The 20,671-nt window shown below is 41.9% G+C and overlaps 1 protein-coding gene across 8 annotated transcripts in view; it reads left to right on the top strand.

Moving 5' to 3' along the window:
- The window catches only part of TRIM44 (tripartite motif containing 44), a 133,880-nt gene that overhangs the window by 22,652 nt on the left and 90,557 nt on the right, over positions 1–20,671 (top strand). For all 8 annotated transcript variants that reach the window (XR_009055478.1, XR_009055480.1, XR_009055479.1 and 5 more), the window contains exon 2: positions 4,078–4,155. Coding sequence is in view for 5 of the 8 variants with exons in the window: in XM_057749051.1 (XP_057605034.1) it covers positions 4,078–4,155 (78 nt within the window). In the remaining 3 variants the exon portion in view is untranslated. The remainder of the gene's footprint in view (positions 1–4,077; positions 4,156–20,671) is intronic.

Here is a 20,671-nt window from a genome sequence, read left to right as displayed (position 1 = left end):
GTGGAGATATAGGCAGTGGTGTGCCGTGGCCGCCTCTTGGGCTCGGTGCGGATGGGCGGGTGGCTGAGCACTTCTGGGAGGACTCGGAGTGGAGGGCAGGGGTCTCATGTATTCTTGATACCAACCTCTTCTCTTGTATGTGTTATAAATCTTTTTCATTTGCATCTTTTTGATCCTGGTTCTGCTACTGACTAATACTGTGATTTGGGGGACATCATTTGACATCCACAGAACCATTTTTCTCTATTGTACAGTGAGAATACACCACCTTTTAGTTATTATGTTACTGTGTAATGCTAGTGAAACAGCGTAAGGGCTGTATGATTTTGGGGTTTCTCATTTGCTTTCCACCATCCATTTTCTCAGCTGTAAAGTGAGAATACACTAATTCTTAGGTTTATTGTGAAATGCCAGTGAAAGAGTATATGAAACGGCTTTGGAGAATAAAGAATACCTTTGAATGCAGGCATTTTGTCCTTCTTTGGCTTTATTATGATTCATCCCTAGGAGCTGGCTTTTATGAAGCATCCCCCACCTCCACAGATGGATAAACTTTGAGGGGTGGATGTCACAACATAACACTTGTCTTGTTTTAGTCTACACTCTTCTTGGGGAAGGCAAAAGGTACATGAGAAAGATAAGTTCACTTTGAACTCCTGTGTTCTTCGAATGCGTTGTGTGGGATGGAGGTGAGGAAGAGCAGTGTCAGGAGACTCTCACTTCACCACTCACGGTGCTTGCGCCAAGGACTGATATAGTAGAATCTGGCCATTTATGGAACCAAATGTCTACAGGATTAGAATTCTTCTAACTTCTTAATTAGAATACAGGTTTCAGAGGCAACTCTTGTATTCTACCACAGTGGGAAAGTGTGAGAGTATGATGTGTTCCAGTTACCTTTTGACTGATGACTGCAAACAGTTAACTGAAACACGATACCACCCAATGGTTTGGGCACACTCATACTCAGATACCACCTTAGACCTAGGCAACCCTGTGCCCCTGCCCTATGCTTTCAAGGGTCCTTCCTTTGGCCATGCCTGCCCACTTCTAGACCAGTCTCCAAGAATTACCTAATGAAGTGTGCTGACCATGCTTCCAGGGCCTGCAGGATCTCCTCCTGAGCCCATCCTCCCAAAGATGGACCAAACCATTAGACCCCACCCCTGATATGTGCATTCCTAGGTCCCAGGTGTGGCCAAGGGTGACTGTTTGAGAGAGATGTTCCCAGAGCTTGGGTGTACTAGCTTGAACATCTGTGTACAAGGCTCCTTGAGGTGCAGGAAGGGACTGGGATGTGAGAAAAGAAAGGAAGTGGCTTTGGGGCCAGGATTGTCCATTTGTACTCTTGACCCAGTCCTGCAGCTGTCAGAGGAGGGTCTGCCCAGTAGAGCCTCTCCCTTCTGACCAACTGCTTATTTTGGGGGGGTTAAAAAAAAGCCAATGGGGAAGGTTTTCTTCACCATCCATTTAGAGGCTGGCTCAATATAGACCCCAATTATCTCTGAAAATATTCTCAAAGAGAGTGGGGTGGGGAGGTGTTATGGATGAATTTCCTGAAGGAAGAGTCTGTGCCTCTCCTCTGTCACTCCCCTGGGTAGGCAGTGCTGCTGATGCTTTGTGAAAAGGCGGAAAGATTCTGCTGACACACTGTATTTTTATGAAAGAAGGCTAAGGGTTCCCTTATCTCTCCACACAAGGCACATCTGCCTGCAAACAGGCTGTCTGCTTCTTAGGGATTCCTTAGTCGTTCTGTTTCTCTTCTCAGTGTTTTAAGACACAATTTGGTGCATTCCTTTCTGTTCTTTAGAGCCAGGGGGAAAATCATAATATATCAGGGCTCCTGCTGAAGAGTTTAAAATGGGTGCTGGCAGCTGGGATGTGGGGGAAGAGAGCTTTCCAGGGACAAGTGACCTGCTTGTTCAGCCAATGAGAAGCACGTTAGAGGAATGATATCACCGGACAGGCTTTATTGTGTGATCATCTCATAAAAGCAGGATTGTGTCTAGCAAGTTAACCCTTTTTTAGGTACTTTGGGTCTCAGGCACTCCCTGGTATGTGACCTCCAGATTCCTTTTCTCACCTGTCTGCTGTGAGACCAGAGATTAAAGATTTAAATTGGTGAAGAAATTCAGAAAGTTTTAAACCATCATTTTAAAAATACAAATTATTAAAATTTAGAACCACAGTTAGGATGGGAATGTCAAGTAAGCTGTGTTTGGAGAGCACATCTAAAACAAATATCGGCCTTAGTCATGTTACCTCAGACTTTTACTGTGTAGATTTGGGAGAGAAAGGAAATTAGAGGGGAAAGAAGGATTTAGACTTTAGTCTATTTTAATCTATAGGATGGAGTCTTACTAAGTATGTCCTGTTTTGGAGGAATTGGAATTTCCCCCCCAAATTTGGAAAATACCATTGACTCTGAGGCCAATTTTCAAGAACAGATATTTGTAGTGTTTGTTTATGTTGTGATTATTTATTGTCCCTTACCCATAAAAATGACAAGTCACATTACTTCCTCATACCTTCCTTTTGACACTGGTAAAATGAGGGTGATGATCCTATCCTATCCCCGAGACACTGAGATAAGACAGTAAAGTAATTCATGTGACTTTACATTGTGCTGCACACATGTATTATTACTAGGGCCTTCATAGCTTGAGATTGCATATTCACCCATTTGTTAAGCAGACTTTTTTGAACACCTTTTTGATACTGGAAACAGATACAGAGATAGAAGATGTAGTTCTTACCTTTAAGGAATTTAAAATATTGTGAGGGAGACAGACAATAATAATAAATATGTCTCATACATCAATTGTCTACCATGTGCCAGGCCCTGTTCCAAGTACCTTGATGCATATGAGCTCATTTTATCTTACTACAACCCTGTGAAATGGGTACTAATATTAGCTTCATATTATAGATGAAGTTGAGGCACCAAGAGGCTAAGTGACTTGCCTAAGGTCACGCAAATCCAGCGATAGATTTGGGACTTGAATCCAGGCAGTATGACTCTAGTCTATACTTTAAATCTGTGCTGACCAGTACAGTAGTCACTAGTCATAAGTGGCTTTGGAACCTTGAAATGTGACAAGTCCAAATTGAATGGGGTTGTAAGTGTGAAGTACACACTAGATTTCAAAGACCTAGTCTGAAAAAAAATGTGTAAAATACCTCATGTTGAAATTACATGTTGCAATGATAATATTTTGGATATACTGAGTTAAGTAAAATGTATTCAAATAAATTTCCTTTTGCTTCTGTGACTACTCGAAAACTTAAAATTACATATGTGGCTTGCATTTTGTGGCTTATAGTACATGTCTATTGGACTGTGCTGGTCTAAATCACTATAATGCAGTAATAACAACAGTAATAATAGGTGCCATTTATTGAGCACTTACTATGTGCCGCATACTGTGCTAATGCCTTTACTAACACCCTTTCAATTAAACATCAGAATAACCCTTTTTATAATCCCCGTTTTCAAAGAGAAAGAAGGTTTTGAGAAAGTCAATAATTTGCCTAAGGTTAGTCAACTAGTTAACGCAGACTCCAAATTTAAAACCTTATATGTCTGACTCAAAAATCTGTATTCAGCCAGCACACTGAAATACCATTTTCAATTAAATCTTGAGACATTTTCTTTGTTTTTATGTTTATAAGAATGTTTAATTTTGCATACTTCTGTATTTGGGATATAGAGTTTAAAGTGAAAATCACTAGGTCATAAAATAGACTTCCCAGATAGAAATCTCTTTTGCAAAGCCTTGGCCCTCAGTGAATACCGGTGCAGTTGAGCCCTGGGATGAAGCAATGAGTCAGCATATACAAATTGCATTTAATTTTCATTCCAGTTGTTCTCTCAGGTCACTGGGCAATTTATGTCCTGACCCTCTTTGTCCATAGAGAAGAGGAAGAGGGGCAACACAGCTTTCCTTAGTTGTTTAGTCCTGTTGGCTGATAAGAAGAAAAAATTGTCTTCCTTTTCATTGCCCCATGAAATGCTGTTTGTATTCGAGAGAGCAACAAAAATGCTGCCTGATGACCCCTGACTTCTCTTTCTTCTAGAGCAAAGACTCAGGCGGACTGAAGGCGGCTATGATAGAGTTGGTGGAAAGACTGAAGTTCAAGAGCTCAGACCCTAAAGTAAGTATTGTTTCGGAATTAATTGGATATTGGTACCCCAAGTATTTCGTCCTCTTTGAGCTAAATTTGAGGGATGTTAATGACCATGTCTCTGAACATTGCATCAAGATCTAATTAAGCCTGCCCATCAAAAGCAGTGTTCTAATATGCCTAGAGATGTCATCTATTTTTCCCCTTCTCTGTTTTATGACTTAACAACACATAATCATTAATTGTTTTCTCTGAACTGCAGACAAGTGCATTTTTAATCTTCCTTTACTGGGCCTTTGAGACTACTGGCTTCTGTGTCCATTAAATCCAGCCAAAGGCGTCAGAGATACGATCAGCTTAATACTGGGGACTGGAACAAGCTCAGGCCTATCCAGTTGGTGTTCAGTGCTAGTGTCTTGTCACTCCCTAACTTAACAGGAGCCAGCTGCCACTCTGAATGCCTTTGTCCTCATGACCTGGAGTCTGGTCTGGGAAATGGTTTAAGCTTCCCATCTTTCTTTGCAAGATGTTGGGGGCTGTAGGATTGATATTCTGGGAGATGCCATACCAGGGTTGGGGGTGGACTGGGAACTGAACATGCCAGAGGGATTATGACTAATGCAGCCTCCCTTCTCCTACCCAGACAGTTGCTGTGGCACTGCCTGGTACTGGTGCCAGCTGGCTCTGCCTGAGAGTCAGAGCCTCTCACAATTAAATAGGGAAAGCAGCAAGATTTTACTTGGCTTTTTGTATTGTCTTTTTTAAAATTAAAAAATTTTATAAGGGGAGTAAGACTAGCATTTCTTGGGTACCTACTAAAGGCCAGGCACTGTGCTAGGAGCCTTACATACTTTTTTAAAAAATCGTGGTAAAATATACATAATGAAATTTACCATTGTAACCATTTTTAACTTAACAGTTCAGTGGCCATAAGTACATTCACATTGTTGTGCAGCATCACCACCATCCATCTCCAGAACTTTTTTCATCTTCCTAAACTGAAATTGTACCTATTAAGCACTAACTTTTTACTCCCTGTCTCCTCTTATATACTTGTGATCATTGCAGTAACCTTGTAAATTAGCTTGTAGTCCCATTTTATTGATAAGACACTGAGGTTCAGAGAGGTAGGGCCCTTTGCCCCAAATAGAGTGTAATTTAGCGCTGAGATTCAAAATCTGATTCCAGTGCCTGTGCTCTTCTATGTCATGCTGCAGGCACTGCGTTTCATCTACTTTCTACCATCTAATCACATTGTGCCTCCATTTTCTAATCTGAAACACTGTACAAGGCAGAGCCACAGACAATGACAGGCTCTTCAGAAGGTGGCTGCAGTCACCAGTCTACAAAATAAATTTCTTTTCATACAGCATGGAAAGTATTGGGACATTGGTAATATCTCTTGTCTTCTGGTGTCATTAGGGTTCCAAAGCATCTTGATAGGAATAAATTGGGGTAACTTTTGTCAATTTTCTTAACTCAAAGTAGAAAGACCTCCCCAAACTACTTACATTAAAGTAGTTTTCCTGTAGTGAAGATGAACCAATTAATTATTAAAGATAACAGAAAGCTTTTTTTACCGAGTTTCTCTGGTTTCTGGTACAATAGCTCTCCTGAAGGAGGCAATCGTATTTCCTCTCTCTGCCACACCTAGTCTTATAGGCAGTGGAGAGTGAGAGGATGTGTACAGATTACACCGAGTGGCTTCTGTGCGTGATGATAATACAGGTAAAGTGCTTTGGGATCCTTTATGAATGCCTGTAGTGCTTCTGATGGGAAACTTGCCAGAGCTGAAGGAATTGAGTAGTCCCATGAGAGCAACCTGTGGAAGCCTCAGGATTTTCCCATGATGCGTCATAAGGTAAAAGATATTTGTTAGGACCTCACTTGATCTTGGATATGTTTAAACACACTCACCTTTCTTTCATCTTCTCTTTGTCTCACCCTGGATAATTTCCCACCAGTCTATTTATTTTCAAGCCCCTTTCTCATCTACCATATGTGTATGCCATTTTTACCTGGAGCCAGCTTGAAGCAGGGCCAACATAATTGCAGAATAAGTGTCAGAGCACAAAGAGGGGATGAAAAATGGGACATTTAAATACATAATTTCTGCAGCAAAGAGAATTTCCCCAGAAATAAATTGGTGTCTTCCAAAAGAACCCGTTAAGTTTTTAGTCTGTCTGTTTTCCCTCTGAATCCCACCATCCCTTTTTTAAGTTGGCCTATTTAAGAAGGGCAGAATCTCTCAGGCTTTATGACCTGTCATTTCCTGGCACAGCAGCTTTACAGAAGCACTGATTGAGTCATGGAGCACTGAACACTATCTCTGCCTCACTTCCTCTAGAATTCCCTAAAGCCTCACAAAGCTTGATTAGTCCAGACACTGAGGTCTTCTGGGAACTGAGTTAATTTTTACCTCTCAGTTTTGCCAGAGAGAAGTGGAAGATGCCTAGATTAACCCTTTTGTAAAATTATAAAATATGTTAGAGATTAAAAATATAGATATCCATAAAGGAAAACTAAAATGAAATTCCCTGAAGTTAACCACTATTAACTGTTTGGTATGTAACCTTATAGACATTTTTTCACGTTAGAAATATGCTTCTAAAATATTTTACAAAAATTATACCAGGGCTATGATTTTATTACACAGAGTATCTTATTCTTCTGTGTCAGTAGTATAGGCTTCTTAATGAGATGCCTCATTTTGTCCAAAATATTTGTCAGACACCCTCTTTTCGTCAGACCAGTGGTTCTTAAACTTTAGTGTGCGTGAAAATCACCTGGAGGACTTATTAAAATACTGAGTGCCAGACCCACCCCCAGAGTTTCCGATTTAGTGAGTCTGGGGGGGACTAGAAACTCTGCTAGGCCTTGGTTGTTTTCCTGTCCTCTTGTGTTTTGTTTTTTTTTCACTCCTTTCAGCAAATAGCTAGAAGAGCCCTTGTCAATAAGTCCAGATGATTTCAACCTTGAAAAAATGAGATACATAAAAGTCCAGGCTTAGAAAACAAATAAATTGAGCTGAGGTAGCAGAGGAGTAAGAGAGGAGAAGGGAGGTGAACTGAGGCATCAGCTCGGGCTCCCTGAGAGGGCAGGGTTCCTTTAAATAGTTATGTCCAACAGAGAAGTAGCAAAGCCAAGAAAAGGGAGAGGAGTCCTGGTTAGGAATTAGGAGGATGATCAAGGCCTGCACCGTGGTCTAGGAGTGGGCTGAGTTCTAAAACCAGAGGAACAGCAGGAGACATCAGATCCCAGCTACTAGGGGTGAGCCTGAGGATGGGAGCGAGAGCCAGTGATGGTAAATACGGCACGGGTCCACATGAAGTTGTGTGCATGCATGTTGCTGTGGTGAGCCCTGTTTTAAGAGGAGCAGACCTCCAGGGATCCAGAACTTGTATGCAGTGGAGAGAAATTGTTTTTAATAACAGTCTTTATTTTGTTTAATTGGAAGTGGTCTATTAAATAATCCTAATGTGTTTGACATGATCCAGTTTGCAGACATTTTTTTGCAGCCAGACTTTTCAGAAACATCTGTTGCACAAAGCAGGATTTTATTCTCTAGATTTCTTACCTTTATGCTAGACTTTGGGGGAATTAAAAGATGTATTTAATCAGGGATATGTATGTATGTATCTATATGTCCTGACTGGATTTTTAGGAAATTTAAAGCATCTGAGTTCTTTACAGCTTTCCTTTGTAGTGACTATGCAATTATCTTTCATAGTTTACCCAGGGGAAGCTGAAACGTAGAAAACACATTGATTCCCTTCCTTTCCTTCCCTCTGCTCAGCCTCCCAGAAAACATTGAACCAGGAGTATAACATGCTAAGCTCAATCTAACTAACCTCTCATTATACAGTTAATAATAGCCATTTTCTCTGTTATATATTAATTGCTTTTCTTTCCATGGAAGATGCACCATTCACTGTTTCCTGTAGCTGGTATACTTGAAACAAACCATTAAAACCATGTTTGTGTATCTCAAATTCATACTAATTTATTATGAAGTTATTCTGAGAAAAGCATCTTAAACTCAAGCCAAGTGGTTCATATTATTCTCTCTGCCTGGAGTGGGATTAAACATGGGCTCTAATCTTACTCAGACTGCCTAGAATATAATCAGGTTCTTTTCCTTCTTATTTTCTCCGATCTCTAAAAGTATTCTTACTGAAGTGTGAAACCAAAGAATTGTTGCAACATGAAATTAGTTAAATAGAACTGAGGGTTGTTTTCTTATTTTATTTTTATTTAGCAGTGAGAGAGCATTTTTATAATTGCAAGGGGACCTTACAGTCGTTTTTAATAGCTGATGTCAATGACATGGAACATAGCCCAGTCCTTTACTCCAGTGCTGATCAGACTGTTGTTAAAATGATAGGTTTTGCATGTACAAATAGTAATGGGTATAAGCAAAACCTAACTTGCCTTCTCGGTGTTAGTGTCCTGTTATTCACCCAGGTTGAGCCAGACCTTGTGCTGGTCCTTGTCCTGCTGCAGGATAGAAGTAGTCACTGGGGCAGTATTTATTCAGCCATCCGAAGCAGAGAATTGAGATGCCTCAGTTATCAAGTTGGTACATTCAAAAGTGTTTGATTGGAAGGTTATTAGAATTATTGACCCATTTCTTCACTTTACATAAAAAGAAGTTGTCAGTAGTAATCTTAGAGGACATGAATTATATTTATTTTATCTCTGTATCCTTAAGCCCTGCTAGCATGGTACCTGGCACATAGTAATAGATATACATTATCTATTACAGCAACCATATGAAAAGAAATATTATTATTTACCCTGTTTTGGATATGCAGTCCAAGACTTAGAGGGGTTCAATAGCTTGCTAGTAAGTGATGGGAACAGGAGTTAACTTCAGATTCATCCTACTTCATGGTACTCACCCTCACGCTGTTGTTGAGCTGAGTTGAGATTGGTACATACAGCCTGTCATCGCTAGCAATATGACTCTTCACTGTTTTTCCCTCTCACCCTTCCTTTACCTCCCTTACTGGGTCCTGCAGCCCCAGCTGCCCACAGTCCTGGAGTCCCAGGACTGGAGAAAACACGGGGAGTTGGCAGAGGATCCATGACGGCTCCAGAGCGTTTAGCCCCGGCTAAAGGGAGGACTGAGGCAGGTGCTTCAGCAGTGCCCCCTCCGGATGGAGGACACCAAGTGGGAAAAATACCAGTGCTTCCTCAGGTGTGATCTAGGCTCTGAAGCATGGAAATCACTCAGGAACAACTGCGGCCCCTTTCCATCCTCTACAGATACTTTTGGACAGCCGAAAGAGGGGAAACCCTCCTTCAGCATCTCCCTCCCTTTATCGAAACAAAACAGTTTCTCCCTTTTCCATCCCCCAGTTAAAAAAACAATACATATTCTTTGTAGAAAAATTTGGGAAATACAGACAACTATAATGAAGAAAGAAAAAAGGCAGCCAGCCGTCTGCTACCTGCAGTGGTTTGTCAACTGTCAGTACTTTTTCCTAAAACTGAAGTTTCTTGAGCCTTACTCAGAACACCTAATTTGGTAGTTCTCAGTTCTGCTTTTTCAGTATGCAGGCTGACGCATACGGTCAATACTCTGTACTTTGAAACACACCAGAGAAAAAGCTGATTAATATTATGGTGCTTTGCCTTTCAGATAGAAGAGTCTTATTATTCTATATATAATTGACCTTTGAACAACATGGTTTGAACTGCGTGGGTCCACTTATAAGGATTTTTTTCAATAATAAACATTATAGTACTACACGATCCACAGTTGGTTAAATCTGTGGATGCAGAACCCAGAACCGCGGGTATGGAGGAATCCCGCGTATGGAGGGCTGACTCTAAGTCATACAAGGACTTTCAACTACATAGAGGGTCAGGGGGTCGGCCCCCCCACCCCCAGAATAACTGTTATTCTGTGTATGTGTGTATATATATACACACACACACATGTATGTCTAGTTCGTATCCTGCTTTTTTCACCCAACATTATTCCTTATAAATACATACATTTTATCATTTGAATCCACTTCTATCTTTGAACCCCAATTTAGGAAACAAAAATCTTGAATGCCAATCTGCCCTTATTGCCAAAAGAAAACTTTACCGAATAAGGCATTTCTCTTTTCTTCCTAATAGCATAAGCAGATTCTGTGAGTTTGTTTTTTGAGGCAGGCCTGATAGTCACAGTCTAAGGTTACTCAGGCACAATGGAAACTGAGTTAGTGCAAAGTCAGATACACAGTCGTGTAGTCAGCTCCAAGCTATCTGTTTCACAGCATCTATCTCCCCACTGGTCAGGGTGTCTCCCATCACGTGACTGAATGAATAAATGTAGGGTGCAGTGGGAAGTCTTAGGCCACCTGCTCCAGTCCTTCCACTTTATCAGTGAGGACACTGAGGCGCCAGGAGAGTAAAGGTTCCTGCCCAGGGTCACCCAGGCAATTACAGCAGAGCTGGAGAAGGTTGACAGCTTTTAGGACTACAGCTCTGTAGTCTTCCCACTAAAAAGAAGTTTTGTCTATTTGACAAGGATGTGGAAAAATTGGAACCCTCATAAACTTCTGGGGGGACATAAAATGGTATGGTCACTCAGAAGGTTAAACATAGGAGTCACCGTGTGATCCAGCAGTTCCATTCTGGGGTGTATATCCGAGAGAAGTGAATGCGTACATCCGCGCGAAAACTGCACCCCGTGTCCACAGCCGCATTATTCATACCCTGCAGAATGTGGAAACCAGCCAGCCGGAGCACGGGTGAGGAAAACGTGGTGTATCCGCACAGTGGAGTACTGTTTGGCAATAAAAAGAAGTCAAGTCCTGACACATGCTGCAGCAAGGATAAGCCTCCGAAACATTGTGCTTAGTGAAAGAAGTCATTCACGAAAGACCAAATATTGCATGATTCCATTTATATGAAATGTCCAGAATAGGCAAGTTTTTACGGAAAGAAAGTAGACTTGTTGCCTGGGGCTGAGGGAGATGGAGGAATGTGCGGGCTGTGACTGCTAATGGATATGGAATTTCTTTTTGTGGTGATGAAAATATTCTAAAATTGATTGTGGTGATGATCGTACAACTCTGTGAATACACTAAAATCCACTGAATTGTATGATACATGAATTATATCTCAGTAAAGCTGCTGAGAGAGGGATTACTGTCTGCATCACTTTTTTCAGCCCTTCACTTGAATTGTCAGTAGCAAATAGTCTTTTTCTTTCTCCTTTCCTCTTCTAGACGGGAGTGAGGACCAGAAGTCTAATGTTAGCCTCTGTCGGGGGGAGGCAGTATTTTATAGTTATTAAAGACACACTGGGCCAGATACCCTCCAGAGTTGATAACTGTGCAGTCTTGAGCAGATCCTGTGTTTAACCTCCTCTCCATTTCTCAGGTTTGTTGTTTTTGCAGCTGCAAAATAGAGGATAATAGTACATACTTCATAGGGTTGTTAGGAGGATGAGATGAGATAATGCATTTAAAATGCGTAAGACAGCATCCTGTGAGTGGTGGCTGCAGCTAGCTGTTTCTAGCAGAAGGGCAAGGGTGCGTGGGGTAGTTTCCCCCTCACCCCCTCCAAGAGTTCAGGAGACCTTTCAATACTGGTGGAGAAAAATAAGCCACCTGTTTATAACTAGCTGGATTCTGCGCTTTGATCAATTAACACTTCCCAGTATTAGTGACACTTACAGATTGCAGGTTTTAAAGGGGCATTGCTACCTCTTTGAGTGATAATGACATGCAAATAAATTGAGTTAAATCTCCATAGTTGAGGACCCCCCCCAGGTGTTGCTTCCTGGCTGGCTGACTCTGTGGGCCTGGCATGGCCACCTTGCCTGTTGTTGGCTCAGTGTCTATTGACCATTCAAGTTGAGGCACATATTTCTGCCTTGGGGGAATGTGTGCAGCTGTGTGTCCATATTATTCCCAATAGAAACAAGAAATCAATGCTTGGGAGCAATTATGTTAAAACTCTCTAGTTAGCAAAACTGCCTGGTGCCAAATTAAAAGAAAAATAAAGAAATTAAGTGCCACAAAAGAAATCGCCTGTGGCATTTAAGAGACACATTAGGAGATGTAGCCCCACTTTATACACCAGTGAGATTTTGGTTCTCTCCCTACTTCCCCCTCCCCTTCCGCTTTACCCTTTGGCTATTCTCTTTCAATTGGAGCCCCAGAGCTCCTCATTGATGCACTGTACAAATCGACTCCAGGCATTTTAAAACTAGGTGGACATGGTCTCTGAGCTGCCTGGTGGGCTGGAGCATTGTTAGAAATCAAGGCGCTTGAGCTTTAATGGCTTAATAAAATTAACACATTGTGATGTCCTTCTCCCCCTGCTCCAACTCCTCTTTGCACTGACAGGAGCCTTGATAATATACTCTCTGCCAAAGCTTAAAGGGCTTATTACGTGGCCAACGTGAAGAAGGGAGTGGAGCTGTCAGGACTCCCTCGTTGCAGCCACGCTTCACGTTTCCAGTGCAGGATTGTATTTGACAGTTAATTTAGGAGCCTGGGTATCTAGATATAAAACTTTACTGTGATAATAGTGATAAAGACCACCCAGAGTTTTATTTAAGGGCCTCTTTCTTTCCTGTTCCCCTCCTTCCTCTTTCCTTTTAGTTCAACCTCACATTTAGCTAGGAAATAAAATTCAGGTTTACTCAAGGAAAAATGTGGGGTTTTTCTTTTTTGGTATCTTAAGGCTAAAGCTACAAAATGCAACCTTAGTCAACCAGGTCTGTGTGTAGATGCTTGTATGTAAAATTTGAAAACTGCCCCCCCTCCCCCCGCCCCCACTGACTCTGCATTTAGCCAAAGGGCAAAATCCATCAGGTCTCTGTAGTTGTGTAGAGAACTTCCATTCAACCCAGGATCCAGTTGACGACCAACGCATTGTTGAATAGCTCTTGTTTACTTCTTTAGCAGGTGAAACACATTCTATGATATGACCTTAATTCCTAACTCAACCTGATTAGCTAGACATGATTATCCCCATTTTACAGATGAAGAAACAAACATTTAAGAGGTTTAATGACTTGTCCAAGGCCACAGGGCAATTGATGGCAATAAATTGCCTTTCTATTTCTAATACTAAATTAGTTATTGACTTTCATTGACTATTCCCAACCCATCTTTTACTTATAGAAGATGGGTTGGAAATAGTATACAGATAACAGAGTTTGTTCAGACTTTTAGGGAAAAAAGTTAGATTGAGTATGCCATGCTTCCCTTTACTTTTATACAGAGACATTGGGGCCATATGACCTGAGTCCGAATACTGGCACTTATTACCTCCATCGTTTGATTTGTCTGAGCCTTCAGTTTCGTCTATAAAATGGGACTAACCATATTCTGTTTTTATTAATGAGTACCCTGAAAACAGAAACTTGTGAGGAGGAGATAAGAAATGATGGAGGATGATTGGTATCATGGCTTTTGGCGGCCCGAAAAGTGTTTCGAAACTGTAGTTATTTAAGAAGCCCTATGGGTCTTAGATTAGCAGATTGTCAGCTACTCCAGGGGGTGTAGTAGGGTTTCAGTCAGCCAGGGAGGGCAAATAAGAGGCAGATTGTGAGGCTGCGGAGCTGGCTATGCCTCCAGACTCTAGGTGCTGAGGAGCAGAGTGTGACCTGTCTATCCTTCCTGCGCTTTCTGTGCTTTGCTTCTTTGTCATGGAAGTAGATTGTATCTGATCTTATCAAACTAGAAAAGGTTCCCTGATAGCCTGTGGCCATCTGCGGAAACTGAGGCAAGGAGCCTCTGATTGACATCCATCCTCTTCAGTGCTTAGGATGTGTGAGGAAGTCCTTCCTGTGTTCCTTTGGGAAATCAGAGTCTCTACTCCCAAGGGGGTAGATTCTCTTTTTCTAAGAGAGCTGACTGGGGCTCTGTGTCGGTGAGAGCTCAGTGGGTACCATGGGAAAACCCCACAATAAATATTCACAGTTACTGTTGTCTGGACCAGCGGAACAGTTTCTGCTGATGGGTCTATGTTTCCAGAGGATGCTGAGTTCTTCTCGCGTATTATTTTGTGTAAACTTCACAAAAATATCTGTGAGAACCATATTATTTACCCCTATTTTACAAATGAAAAGACTTTCACCTTTCCGAGCTTCAGAAGCATGGAGTTAGCAGAGCCAGCACTGAAATCTGCACCACCACAAACTCCACCAGCTTGACTCTTCTGACCCTCTGTAGCAAAGAAGACTCAGAAAACGTGAGCCCTACATCTCAGTGCCCTTTCCTGAGTATTCCTGGTGGCGTGCAGTTGTTTTGGTTTTGTGGTTTCTATAGTATACAATAGCTGTGGCTTTGCAGGAAAGGTGTTTGGGTAGAGAACTGGAATGGAGGTGAGGGGTGAGTCTTGTTTTAAAATTGCTTTTATCTTCAGCAGATAAAATAGGCTTTCTTTGTATATTCAAGTCTAAGAAGTTTAAAAATAGTATAATTTCTGCTTAGTTGCCCCTGAAGCTTTCAGTGTCAGTTTCTACCTCCCACTTCCTACCGATAATTCCTGAAGCAGAAGCTGTCTTTCTAGCTTTTATACAGGTTAAGGTGGAAAGAAAGCTAGAAAACAAGATGGGATAGAAACTCTCACTCGTATTCTTGTTTGTTACAGGTCCTGGGTGTCTCTGGGACCCGTTCCTCTACTTTCACATTTGTTCAGGGGGCACCCAGCCAGAATTTTTTTCTGTTCACGCAGGAAAAGTGTTGCTCAGAAGTTTATGATTGCTTTCCTTATTGCCACCCTGGGGTCAGGCAGAGAGAAGCATCTTAAGAGCAAGCAGTAGTATCCATTCACAGTGAGCCCAGCATCCCTCCTGAACGATTCTCTGCTGCATCCAGGTCAGTGCCATGGCACTGGGTTACGCATCAGGTTGTCATGGCAGTAAATTCATCACAGCTGACAGCATGAGCACGCAGTCGGGGGAGGAGGGACGCCTGCCAGTGGCTCCACAGCCATAGTGGTTACTAGGGCTGCTTGTCAGTCTTCTGTGACTGTGTCTTGCTCAGAGGGCTGGACCACACAGTAGCTCTCCACTTCACAGCTGATTAGCAGATTCAAGTGTTTATTAGGATCTTCCAAGTACAAAGCCTTTAGGAAACAAAGTCCTGAGCCTCTGATGCTCTGTGTGTGTGCATGTACATGTGTTTTTATGTTTGTGTGTCAGGGAGCGAAAACCATGAAAGGGAGGACATTCAGAAGAAGCATATTACAGGGTCATATGCATGAAGCTGATAAGCAGCAGTAGAGTACTTAGGCTCCAGTACCAAAATCTGTAATCTCAGGGAGAAGCACACTGGCAGAAATAGAGGAAGGCTGGAGTGTTCTGACTGAAATATGGGATTCCTATCCGAGAGAATGTGATTCTGAAAGTCAAAGGTACAGGCCAAGCCAAAGACTATAGAAGGCAAACCTAAGGTCTAAACACCGAGAAGGAGAGCTTGAAGGGTGCTTATAGTTAACTAAGTCTGAAAGGCTAAAGGTGGGATTTGAGGTCAGGATTAGAAAGCCAAGGATTCAGGTCCAAGTGGAGATGAGAAAGGCGAGAAAGCTGGCCTGCTGCAAGTTGCAGGTGGAATCAGAATCCTAAATGGTTTCTTCAAGTCACTCAGAAACTCTTTGTGACTTAGAATTTTGTTTCTGCAGATTAGTGATACAAGTGAGAGTGAGGCAGGTTTAAAGGGTCTAGGTGGGGGGCAGGTGGAGCTTAGATGTAGCATTTAATTCTAGAGAATGGGTATAGTTATTTAGTGAGGGGGAGTGGGAAGGGGGGTGCAAGAAGGGGTGTTCATAGGTAAAAGGGGAGGCTTCTTCAGCCAGACGGTGGCAGGTGTGCGGTGGCTTCTGACAGTCAGCAGGCATCGCCCACCATTATGTGCCAGACGCTAAGCAAAGATGTCATAATTTCTCCTCGAGAGATTAAGTTAAGGCACCTATTAACTCGTGGAGAAAATAAAACTTGACTCCAGAGTGTAGAGCCTGGGTGGTCGCCTAAACTGTGGTATCCTTAAGGGGGAGAAGGGACCAGGACAAAGTCGGAAGGGATAATATTGTGAATAGGAGGCGGAGTATGTAGTCAAACTGTGTGGGTTCAAATGCCAGCTTTGCCGCTACTGTGTGTGTGAATTTGGGCAGGTTTCTTAATCAATAAAATGAATGTAGTAGTAATTGCCACCTCATGATATCATTGTGATGAGTAACTAAAGTAATACATGTAAAGTGCTTAGAGGAGTGCCTAATATATAAGTGCTCAAAATGGTAGCAATGACAACAGTGAGGAGAAGGGAGCGCATTCAGTTTGATGCTTGATGCTTTAAGTAATGGGAAAGTATCCAGGTGGAGATCACATCAAAAGGAATTGTGGGACTGGAGACCTGGGAAGAAAACCCAGGCTCAGGAGCCATCTCCATGGAGGTGGTAGTTGAATTGCAAAGATGGGCTGCAGCTGCTAAGGAGGAGGGTATAGAGAAAAAGCAGTTTTGTCCCCAGAGGACATTGAACAATGTCTGGAGACTCTTTTGGTTGTCATAATTGGAGGTGGGGAGTGATGCTACTGTTATCTACTACGTAGAAGCCAGGGATACTGCTACATATTTACGGTGCACAGAACATTTCCCCCCATAACCAAGAAATACCAGCTCCAAATGTCAGTAGTGCCAGGGTTGAAAAACCCTCGGAGTTTTTCAATCACAGTCATTTGGAGAGTGTGTGTAAAATTTCAGAAATGAAGCCAATAAACAGAAAGCCAGGGAAGTCCAGGGTCGCAGAAACCGTGGGAGGAGAGAATTAAAGACTGAGAGGTAGCAGAAGTGCTAAATGATACAGACAGGTCGGGAGTGAGAGCAAATGGAGTTGGTGACTAGCAGACTCTTCAGTGCTGGAGGAGATCGGGCAGCATGTCTTAACTTCCTAAGTAAGCTTGGTTAAAGGTAGGAGAGAGGAGGAAGCATTGCCACAGGAAAAGGGTTATTCTGCATTCTTCCCTCTTATTTTGACTGTGTCACCCTAACAACTTCTAGGTCAGATTCCCAGTCCCCTCATGGCCCCTCTTGTTTAAGCAACAAATGTGCTTAAAGGCAAATCTGGATTAGTGAATTCATTCCAAGAGTGTAAAATTTGTGCAGCTGTATCATTTTAGAGATAAAAGGAAGACTGAGTTTAGCTTTTCATGTTTAATAGCTCAGGAGCCTCAGGCCCTGAGAGATTCAGTGACTTGTCCAAAGTCACGCAGCTGGTTGGTTCTAAAAGCAGACCTGACTGACATCCACAGCCTCTGACTTCCCATCCCAAGCGCTCTCTTCTGTGCCAGGTTGCTTTCTGGTGGTCTCATCCAGATTCTCAGAGGCTCAGTTTCCTTTTCAGAAGGACGTTACTAGATAGAGTGGTTGTCAGAGTGCTGACCTGGAACAGACTGACCTGAGATGAATCTTTGCTCCGTAGCTTACCTGCTGTGTAACACCGGGCCAGTGACTTCACCACTGTGGGCCTCAGTTTCCTCTACCATAAAATGAAAGCATGATGGCCTTCCTGAGGCTTCAGTCAGAAACACATCTGTGATGGCACCTGGAACACTGCCTGCACATGGCCGCTCTTAATGTTTTCATTATTATTATTCATAAGGCCCTATTTTTGTCACAGATTAAAAGGCAAGAGAACGTCCAGTGACAGAAACCAGGCGAAAGTTAGGCATGCCTTCTGTTTCATCCAGCCTTGCTCCTAACTCCACCTCCTACTTTGCCAAAAGAGCAGTATCATGAAGGTTGGTGCTGCGGTGGTTCTACAGGTCTTGAAGCAGGTGTCTCTCCAGTAAGTTGTGATGATGTCTGTTTGTCATTGATAAGCCTGGTATTTCTGAAAAGCAAACGACTTCACACTGCAGGTCACTCATTGGATCAGCTAGTTACACCTTTTTCAGAGTTTTTCCAGACACTAAACCCTGCTCTTCTGAGGAGCCCCAGGATGACTGAGGGTCCCATAGAGGAATCTTCAAATGGGAAGAGCAGCATGTGCTAGAGTGCTTAGTAGTTGTGGAAGCTGCTATTTTAACTTAAGTTGAAAAGGGCTTTAAAAAATCTTTGATTTGCTAAAGAAAAAGGGAATCAGATTAGGAAGGAAGGGGGGGAACGTCCCTGGTGGCACAGTGGGTAAGAATCCGCCTGCCGATGCAGGGGACATGGGTTCAAGCCCTGTTCCTGGAAGATCCAACATGCCGCGGAGTAACTAAGCCTGTGTGCCACAACTATTGAGCCTGCACTTTAGAGCCCGTGAGCCACAACTGTTGAGCCCATGTGCCGTAACTACTGAAGCCCACACATCTAGAGCCCATGCTCCCCAACAAGAGAAGCCACAGCAATGAGGAGCCCACACACCACAACAAAGAATAGCCCCTGCTCACCACAACTAGACAAAGCCCATGTGCAGCAACGAAGACCCAACATAGCAATAAATAAGCAAATAAATAAATAATAAATAAATAAATTTATTTTTTAAAAAAGTGTTGAAGTTTTTTAAAAAAAAAAAGGAAAAGGAAGGAAGGGGGACTTTCTTGGTGGTCCAGTGGTTAAGACTTTGCCTTCCAATGCAGGGAGTGTGGGTTCAATTCCTGGTTGGGGAGCTTAGATCCCACATGCCTTGCGGCCAAAAAACCAAAACATAAAACAGAAGCAATATTGACTTTAAAAATGGTCCACATCCAAAAAGAAAAAATATTTAAAAAATTTTTTAAAAAAAGATTAGGAAGGAAGAGTCTGGAATTTACTGGGAAGGCAAAGAATAAATTGTTGACATGTTTGAGACTAAAGTTCAAGCAGAAGAATTATCCTGCCTGGCCCTTTGGATGCCCAGCCCACCCCCAGACCTTCTCTAGGCTCTGCTTCAGTGGCTATTTAGTTTTCTGTTTTAATTATAGTAACTTCTAAAAATAGACTGTTTTTCTTAGAATAGTTTTAGATTCACAGCAAAAGTGAGCAAAAAATAGCATTCCCGTGCTACCCCTGCCTCCACACACACAGCCTTCAATATCAGTATCCCACACCAGAGTGGTGCACTTGTTACAATCAGTGAGCCTACACTGACTCAGCATTATTACCCGAAGTCCATAGTTTACATTAGGGTTCACTCTTGGTGTTGTACATTCTGTGGATTTGGAAAAATGCATAATGACATGTTATCTACAACTGTAGTATCATAGAGAGTGTTTTCACTGCCCTAAGAATCCTCTGTTCCACCTGTTCATCCTTCTCTCTCCCCAAACCTCTGACATCCACTGATCTTTTTATTGTCTTCATAGCTTTTTCTACAATTTCATATAGTAGGAGTTGTATAGTGAATAGCCTTTTCAAATTGAATTCTTTAATTATATGCATTTAAATTTCTTCCATGTCTTTTCATGGCTTGATAGCTCTTTTTTTAGCGCTGAATAATATTCCATTGTCTGAATGTGTCACAGTTTGTTCATCCATTTACCTACTTGAAGGCGTCTTGGTTGCTTCCAAGTTTTGGCAGTTGTGAATAAGGCTGTAAACATCCATGTGCAGGTTTTTGTGTGGACACAAGTGTTCAACTCCTTTGGGTAAATACCAAGGAGCATAATTGCTGGATCACATGGTAAGCATATGTAGTTTTATAGGAAATTGCCAAACCATCTTCCAAAGTGGCTGTACCATTTTGCATTCTCATCATCAGTGAATGAGAGTTCTTGCTTTACATTCTCATCAGCATTTGGTGTTGTGATTGTTCACATTTTGGCCATTCTAATAGATGTGTAGTGGTATCTCAGTGTTGTTTTAATTTGCATTTCCTTAATAACATATCATGTTGAACATCTTTCCAATGCTTGTCATCTGTGTATCTTCTTTGATATACAGGTCATTTGATGTTCAGGTCATTGGCTCATTTTTTAATTGGGTTGTTTTCTTATTGTTGAGTTTTAAGCGTTCTTTGTATATGTTGATAACAGTCCTTTACCAGGTATGTTTTCTTCCTGTCTGCGTCTTGCCTTCTCACTCTCTTAACAGTGTCTTTCTCAGAGAACAAGTTTTTTAATTTTAATGAAGTCCAGCTTATCAATTATTTCTTTTATGGATAGTACTTTTGGAATTGTATCCTAAAAAGTCATCCCCACATTCAAGGTCATCTAGATTTTCTCCTCTGCTGTCTTCTAGGGAGGTTTATAGTTTTGCATTTTACGTTAAGGTCCATGATCCATTTTGAGTTAATTTTTGTGAAAGATAAAAGATCTGTGGCTAGATTCACTTTTTTTGCATGTGGATGTCCAGTTGTTTCAGCATCATTTGTTTAAAAAACTGTTTTCTCCATTCATATTGCCTGTGCTGCTTTGTTCAAGATCAGCTGACTGTATTTACGTCGATCTATCTATGGGCTCTCTTTTCTGTTCCCCTGAGCTATATGTTTGTTCTTTCAGTGATATCACACTGTCTTGATTACTGTAGCTTTATAGTAAGTCTTAAAATTGAGTAATGTCCATCTTCTGACTTTGTTCTTCTTCTTTAATATTGTATTGACTATTAGGGGTCTTTTACCTTGCCGT

This window comes from Hippopotamus amphibius, chromosome 9 (assembly GCF_030028045.1).
Source record: "Hippopotamus amphibius kiboko isolate mHipAmp2 chromosome 9, mHipAmp2.hap2, whole genome shotgun sequence".
NCBI lineage: Eukaryota > Metazoa > Chordata > Mammalia > Artiodactyla > Hippopotamidae > Hippopotamus > Hippopotamus amphibius.
Note: the sequence above shows the minus strand (reverse complement) of the source record. Positions and strands in the feature narration are given on the sequence as shown.